At 32.9% G+C, this 7,460-nt stretch overlaps 2 protein-coding genes across 2 annotated transcripts; both read left to right on the forward strand.

Annotated features, from left to right (window-relative positions):
• Window positions 1–1,190: 1,190 nt before the first annotated feature.
• LOC102613517 (mogroside IE synthase-like) lies at window positions 1,191–3,482 on the forward strand. Its single transcript, XM_025094638.2, has 2 exons — window positions 1,191–1,903; window positions 2,664–3,482. Exons 1-2 carry the CDS (start codon window positions 1,241–1,243, stop codon window positions 3,396–3,398), a joined length of 1,398 nt encoding a protein of 465 aa, XP_024950406.2. The 5' UTR covers window positions 1,191–1,240; the 3' UTR covers window positions 3,399–3,482.
• Window positions 3,483–4,460: 978 nt separating this feature from the next.
• On the forward strand, window positions 4,461–6,548 carry LOC127898636 (UDP-glycosyltransferase 74E2-like). The gene is made up of 2 exons (XM_052434839.1): window positions 4,461–5,177; window positions 5,570–6,548. Exons 1-2 carry the CDS (start codon window positions 4,509–4,511, stop codon window positions 6,299–6,301), a joined length of 1,401 nt encoding a protein of 466 aa, XP_052290799.1. The 5' UTR covers window positions 4,461–4,508; the 3' UTR covers window positions 6,302–6,548.
• Window positions 6,549–7,460: the final 912 nt, after the last annotated feature.

The following is a 7,460-nucleotide window of genomic DNA, read 5'->3' on the forward strand; positions in this document are numbered from 1 at the left end:
GGGAGCACATTCCCCGTCCCCCTTACACAAAAGCTATACTTTCAGGTTCCGGAAATGAGCTCATTTCCATGGTGACCTCATTTCCTCCTTTTCGTCCTTTCTAATTCTCTTACTTCCAATAAAAATATGATGTTGAACATAATTCAGATTCTGATGGCTCCCCCTTAATAATCCCCCTGTATTTTCATTTGTTATAATGCTATTTTGTTTTAACCCTATAAAGCTCATACTTGAAATATTCTATGCTTTTAAAAGAACAATATATGCCAAATATTTATGTTTAATAAATTATTAAAATTAATTAATTAACTGAATTAAAAATTAAAAAAACGTAGATAAACAAATATCATTTTATTTTAAAATGAATCTCTCAGTATTTATGATTATAATATATTTATATGCACTTCATCTTTTGTTATTATATCAATTAATACATGTTAAATATTTTTATGAATAAAATGTCACATTTGATGACAAAGGTTGTGGCCCCATTTAAGCATGCAAGTACAAGAAACAAAACTCCATTTCTGTTGATTAAACTTGAAGAATGGAAGCCACCCACTCTCGTATTTCTTTTATAGCTCAAAAACGCCTGCCAAACGCCTTTTTAATTTTTGCTTTTTCTAAAACGTAAAATGATCGGTGGAAAATGGTACCACAAATATTGTCTTGTTTATGTCATCTTCCAAAAAATCAGCAACATTTCGCCTTGGTAACTCTGAACTCCAAAAAAATCAGCAAACATTTTTTAAGCTGCAGCTGATTTTAAAAATCAGCAACATTTGGCCTTGTTTTCCTGTGTTGTCCACCTAAAGATCGGCTGTAGCTTAAATTAACATTGATAATTAAGTTTAGGCAACATCGTCAACATGATTCGTGTAAATAAAAATTTATGTCTTTGTTATCTTTGGGCCCCATGCAGAACCGGCATACGTATTCAATGACTGCAAATTAATTAATACAATGATAAGAAAACAAGCATGCTCGCATCACGACTCCTAAGTTTTGGACCTGTCTGTTTTACCCATGTAAATTTATTATTTAAAGATATGCAACAGCCAATAGAAGTGAAATTTTACTCCAAAAATTTCATTTTAAAAGTTTTTTTAATTATTATTATTAATATGGCTCAATTATTTGGAATTACTCCAAAAAATCTATTGTGTGTGTGTGTATATATATATATTAATCAGCAGATCACCGGAAGCAAGCTCAAGTTCATTGTGTTGGGAACAAAAAAATGGAGAATAATGAAAAGAAGGCATCTGCCTCTAGCAAATTAGCTCACTGTTTGGTCTTATCCTATCCAGCACAAGGCCATATAAACCCCCTGCTTCAATTCTCCAAGCGCTTGGAACACAAAGGAATAAAAGTAACCCTAGTCACTACTTATTTTATCTCCAAATCCTTACACCGAGATCCATCAAGCTCCAATTCAATTGCACTAGAGACAATATCCGATGGCTACGATGAAGGCGGTTCTGCACAGGCAGAAAGTAACCAAGCATACGTGGATCGGTTCTGGAAAATTGGCCTGCAGACTTTTACTGAGCTTGTTGAGAGGATGAATGATGTGGATTGTATTGTGTATGATTCATTTTTGCCTTGGGCTCTTGATGTTGCCAAGAAGTTTGGCTTGACTGGAGCTGCGTTTCTCACTCAATCTTGTGCTGTTGCTAGCATATACCACCATGTGAATAAAGGGTTGATTAAACTTCCCCTCACTGGTGATGAGGTTTTGCTGCCTGGATTGCCTCCACTTGATCCTCAAGATACGCCTTCTTTCATTAACGATCCGGCATCATATCCTGCTTTCTTCGATATGATTGTTACTCGACAATTTTATAATATTGACAAGGCTGATTGGATTCTTTGCAATACCTTCTATGAGTTAGAGAAAGAGGTAATTAAGTGATTTTTCTTCAATTCAAATTTTTCTCCACCACATGATTCGAATCTTGTGATGATCATAACTGTGTTGATTTTTAAATAACGTATTAAATATGTGAATTCCTTGCAGGTAAAGATTTAATTATGTTAAAGCTGATGCATATTCAGCATAATAATCAACTGAAGGTCACGTAGAGCTTTGCTGATTATTTTTTTTAAAATCTTGAAACACGTGTATATTACTAATTATATATAATTAATTTTAGATGCATAATTTATTTTATTGTTTTTGTTATTGTTATTATTATTATTTTTAATCGACCAACAATCTATAGATCTAAAAAAAAGCAAGTCTACAGCGAAATGAGTTGAGAAATTTATTTAGTGAGAGCTTCATAACCAGGGCTCATATTTTGATCAAATATTAAGGAGATAAAAATTTCGTTTTCCAAATTTATTGTCTTAATAGTAATTATTTCACTGTTTTATTTTCACTTTGTGCTTAATTCTGTTTGTTGCGGGAACAAACATATTACGTAAATATTTTTATTCAATAAACAATAATTATGTCTGACTTTGTGAAAAAAATCTGCATAAAGAAATTAGATCAAATTAAATCTAAATCAAATGTACCCTCGTATAAGCGGGATTTAAACTAACAAACCTTATCCCATAGAATTTTACTAGTTGAATCAACTGTAAATGATAATTTTTCTTTTGACCTTATTTGATATTTAAGATTTTACAATTTGTAGTGGAATAATTTCTTACAGGTAACCGAATGGCTGGGGAAGCAGCACTGGCTATTGAGGACAATTGGACCAACGCTACCGTCGATATACTTGGATAAGCAAATTGAAGATGATAAAGAATATGGATTCAGCATCTTTGAGACAAATATTGAATCTTGCATGAAATGGTTAAATGATCGAGCAAACGGGTCTGTTGTTTACGTATCATTTGGGAGTATGGCAACACTGAAAATAGAGCAAATGGAGGAATTGGCTTGGGGTCTAAAAGCAAGTGACAAGTATTTCTTGTGGGTTGTCAGGGAATCCGAACAATCTAAGCTTCCGGAAAACTTTTCGGATGAAACATCCCAGAAAGGCTTGGTTGAGAATTGGTGTCCGCAATTAGGAGTTTTGGCACATGAAGCAACGGGATGTTTTTTGACACATTGTGGCTGGAACTCTACAATGGAAGCTCTGGGCTTGGGGGTTCCAATGTTGGCAATGCCACAGTGGAGTGACCAAAGCACTAATGCTAAATACATAATGGATGTTGGGAAACTGGGACTTAAAGTTCCAGCGGATGGGAAAGGAATTGTCCGAAGAGAAGCGATTGCACATTGCATTAATGAAATATTGGAGGGTGACAGAGGCAAAGAGATAAAACAGAATGCTGATAAATGGAGAAATTTTGCCAAAGAAGCCGTGGCTAAAGGTGGAAGTTCAGACAAAAATATTGACGACTTTGTTGCCAACTTGATTTCCTCCAAAAGCTTGTAATATCTTTAATTTTGTTGAATTTTTGTAATATCTTTGACTTGTAATACATTTTTATCAAAGAAAGGACAATATATGTATATATAAGGATAAGAAAAAATGGGTCCGGATCTCCTGCGGGAATGATTTGGAAGATTCAAAAACAAAAATAGTGGTATTTGCTATAATAATAATAATAATAATGCTAGTGGGTCCTAGTTTCCACTTATTTCAAATACAAATGGCACATTTAATTTCCTTATATGACCGTGTCAAAAAATACGAAAATTAAGGTAAATAATTTCAGCAATTTAGGACATGTTTGGAATTGTGATGCTATAATTTATTTGTTAAAAAAAAAGACTATAGTTATTATTGAGTGTTTGATAAATCATTAATTGTGAGGTAAAAATTTATGAAATTTGTCAATATAATTTACTAAAATTTCAAATCGGTTGTTTTTATTAGTTTAGTTTAAGTCCAACTGTTTGGGAACAATTCAAAATAAGGCCTTAATTAGAACTAACGTGACCATATTTCTTGTAATATATAATTTCTCAATAATATTGATTATGATATCATTGGACTTTTGTTACTTGGAGCTTCTATGTCCTTCTCAAATATATTATTTAGAACGATAATGATAGATGCACAAAAACTAGCACAAAATAGTATACAATCACTACAAGAAAAATATTTAAGTACAAGATAATTCTTTTAACATCATTATTCTATAGACAATTTTTTTTTCTCTTCTAATTTTTCCCTCTGTTGTTTATTTTCATAGATTTGATTATTTATTTATTAATTTATCCACTTATGAAAAATTTTGTTAGCTCCAAGAGCTTTAAGAAAAAATTCGTATGACCTATGATGTATGATGCAGATGAGAAGAAAGCGTAAAGTTGTATACACGACTGGAATGTGACATGATTTGATGGATCACCACCTTAAGTTTTTGAATTTATGAGCAGATGCGTCAAGTCACCTTCGCAGACGTATGCGATGACTTCAAACAATTTATGATGCAAGATATATATTATGACTTGAACTTTCCTATCAATCAATACATGAGCGACGGGATATATATATATATATATAGAGAGAGAGAGAGAGAGAGAGAGCAAAAAATAAATGGCGAATAATGAAAAGAAAGCTTCCTCCAGCAAATTGGCTCACTGTTTGGTCTTAACCTATCCAGGACAAGGCCATATAAATCCCATGCTCCAATTCTCCAAGCGCTTACAACACAAAGGAATCAAAGTCACTTTCGTTACTACTCATTTCCTCTACAAATCCTTGCATAGAAATTCATCAACCATCCCCATTGCTCTCGAGGCAATCTCCGACGGCTACGATGAAGGAGGTGCAGCACAAGCAGAGAGTATTGACGCTTACTTGGAGAGATTTTGGCAAATTGGCCCGCAAACTCTTACCAAGCTAGTCGAGAAGATGAATGCCTCAAGTGTTCCTGTTGATTGCGTTGTATATGATTCAGTTTTGCCTTGGGCTCTTGATGTTGCAAAGAAGTTTGGCTTGCTTGGAGCTACTTTTCTTACTCAATCTTGTGCTGTTTATTGCATATATTACCATGCGAATAGGGGCTTTCTCAAACTTCCACTTACAGGCAATGAAATTTCGCTGCCCGGAATGCCCCCACTTGAGCCTCAAGACATGCCTTCATTCGTTTACGATTTGGGCTCATATCCTGCTATCTCGGATTTGGTGCTGAAAAATCAATTTGATAATATTGACAAAGTTGATTGGGTTCTTTGCAACACATTTTATGAGTTGGAGGAAGAGGTAAATTCTATTACAAGTTTTTCAATAATTTTCCTTTTACTTTAGTGTGTGTATATATATAGAGCTTTTAATTAAGAATTTTTTATTATATAAAAGTTAATAAGATAAAAAAAAATAAAAAAAATATGTAAATTCTAATATATTATAAGATAAAATACACTGCATTGAAATGTATATTTTTTCATCTTTATTTATTTATGTCTTTAAAATAATTAAGGATCCTGATTTTCTTTTATTAAGTGTGAGTATATAAAAAAGCTCGATTAAATGGTCAAATGATCGGGCAAAAAGTAGTCTAAACACATATATCACATGATTTTACCCATTGAACCAAAAAGTAGCCATGCAACATGCTTTCTGACATTAATTGACTTTAAATCTATTTTGTCCAGGTAGCTGAATGGCTGGGGAGGCACTGGCCATTGAGGGCAATTGGACCAACTGTACCGTCCATGTACTTGGATAAGCAACTTGAAGATGAAAAAGACTATGGTTTCAGCATATTTAAGCAAAGTAATGAATCTTGCATTAAATGGTTGAACGATCAGGCAAAAGGGTCAGTTGTTTATGTATCATTTGGGAGTGCGGCAACACTAAAAATAGAGGAAATGGAAGAATTGGCTTGGGGTCTGAAAGCAAGTGACAAGTATTTCTTGTGGGTTGTCAGGGAATCAGAACAATCTAAGCTTCCGGAAAACTTTTCAGATGAAACATCCCAAAAAGGCTTGGTGGTGAATTGGTGTCCACAATTAGAAGTTTTGGCACATGAAGCAACAGGATGTTTTTTGACACACTGTGGCTGGAACTCTACGTTGGAGGCTCTGAGCTTGGGAGTTCCAATGGTGGCAATGCCACAATGGACTGATCAGAGCACTAATTCCAAGTACATTATGGATGTTTGGAAAATGGGACTTAAAGCTCCCACGGATGAGAAAGGAATTGTCAGAAGAGAAGCAATTGCACATTGCATTAGTGAAATATTGGAGGGTGAGAGAGGCAAGGAGATAAAACGGAATGCTGGTAAATGGAGAAATTTTGCCAAAGAAGCCGTCGCTAAAGGCGGAAGTTCAGACAAAAATATTGATGAATTTGTTGCCAATTTGGTTTGCTCCAAACGCTTGTAATTCTTTGTGTGGTTGTTGACATAAAATAGAGAATGGTTACGGAACTTTTAGCTTCATTGCAACAATACTTTCAGATTTGGGATAATGAATCTGAGTTTGTTAAGATTTTGTAATAATAAATTGGATAAATGTTAATTTAGTCCCTGGGTTTGAGCTAGTTAGCTTCTATAGTTTGAAAAATTACCTAAAGCATTCATGCTTTATATTTGTTTTCATTAAAATATATTCAATTATTTTTTTATTTTCACCTGTTGCATTATATCAAATAAATATATTGTTCGACTGTTTGAAAAATTTAAAAGTTACAAAAGTAATGGCTGAGACATTTTCTGTAGTTTTTTTTTTAAAATATAAAGCCTAGCTAGAAAATTAGGAAAAACCTAAAGATTATATACAAAGGGTTATCTATCTAATAAATTTGTAAAATTTCAATTCCAATGTGAAAATATTTTCATTGATCTAAATCTATTGATAATTTTATTTCATGGATATCTGATACTTTGGTTCCATCGAGATCTTGATACTTGATAATTATTATCGATATTCTTTTTGTTGTTGCTGTATGTTTGATTTCTAGATTGGTTGGGAAACGGATTGAAAAAATGGAAAGGAACGCAACAATGCATTGTTTTTTGCCAAAAATGGCAAAATCCTCCACGGGTTTGGGGCCCATGGAACCCCACCCCAAATGAGAAAAATTTTTAATAATTTTTGGGGAATGGGGTGGGGAGTGGAGGAAAAGTAATCCCCAAATTGTTAACGGGGTGGGGTTTGGTATTGCACTCCCCACCCCACCCCCACCCCAATCCCCATTATATATAAATATGTTTTTAATTTTTATTTTATTAACTATAATGTCAATTAATAATTTTTTAATTTTTATGTAATATAAATATGATATGAGTAAAAGAAAACCCTACAATATTTTTTAACTTTAAAATATTATTATATTTTCTTTTCTCTTTTAAGGTGCTGCTCTCTTTAATATTTTTCACTTTTAATATCAGTTTAAGATATTGTTTCAAACTTTTAGAGATTTTTAAAAAAAAATTAAATACTTTATAATATGATGATGATTTTATTTTAAGTCTCTAATTTTTAATTTACTGAAATTATATTTTTATATCTATTATAAAATAAGTAAATAGGGAATGGGGTG

This window comes from Citrus sinensis, chromosome 2 (assembly GCF_022201045.2).
Source record: "Citrus sinensis cultivar Valencia sweet orange chromosome 2, DVS_A1.0, whole genome shotgun sequence".
Classification (NCBI taxonomy): Eukaryota; Viridiplantae; Streptophyta; class Magnoliopsida; order Sapindales; family Rutaceae; genus Citrus; species Citrus sinensis.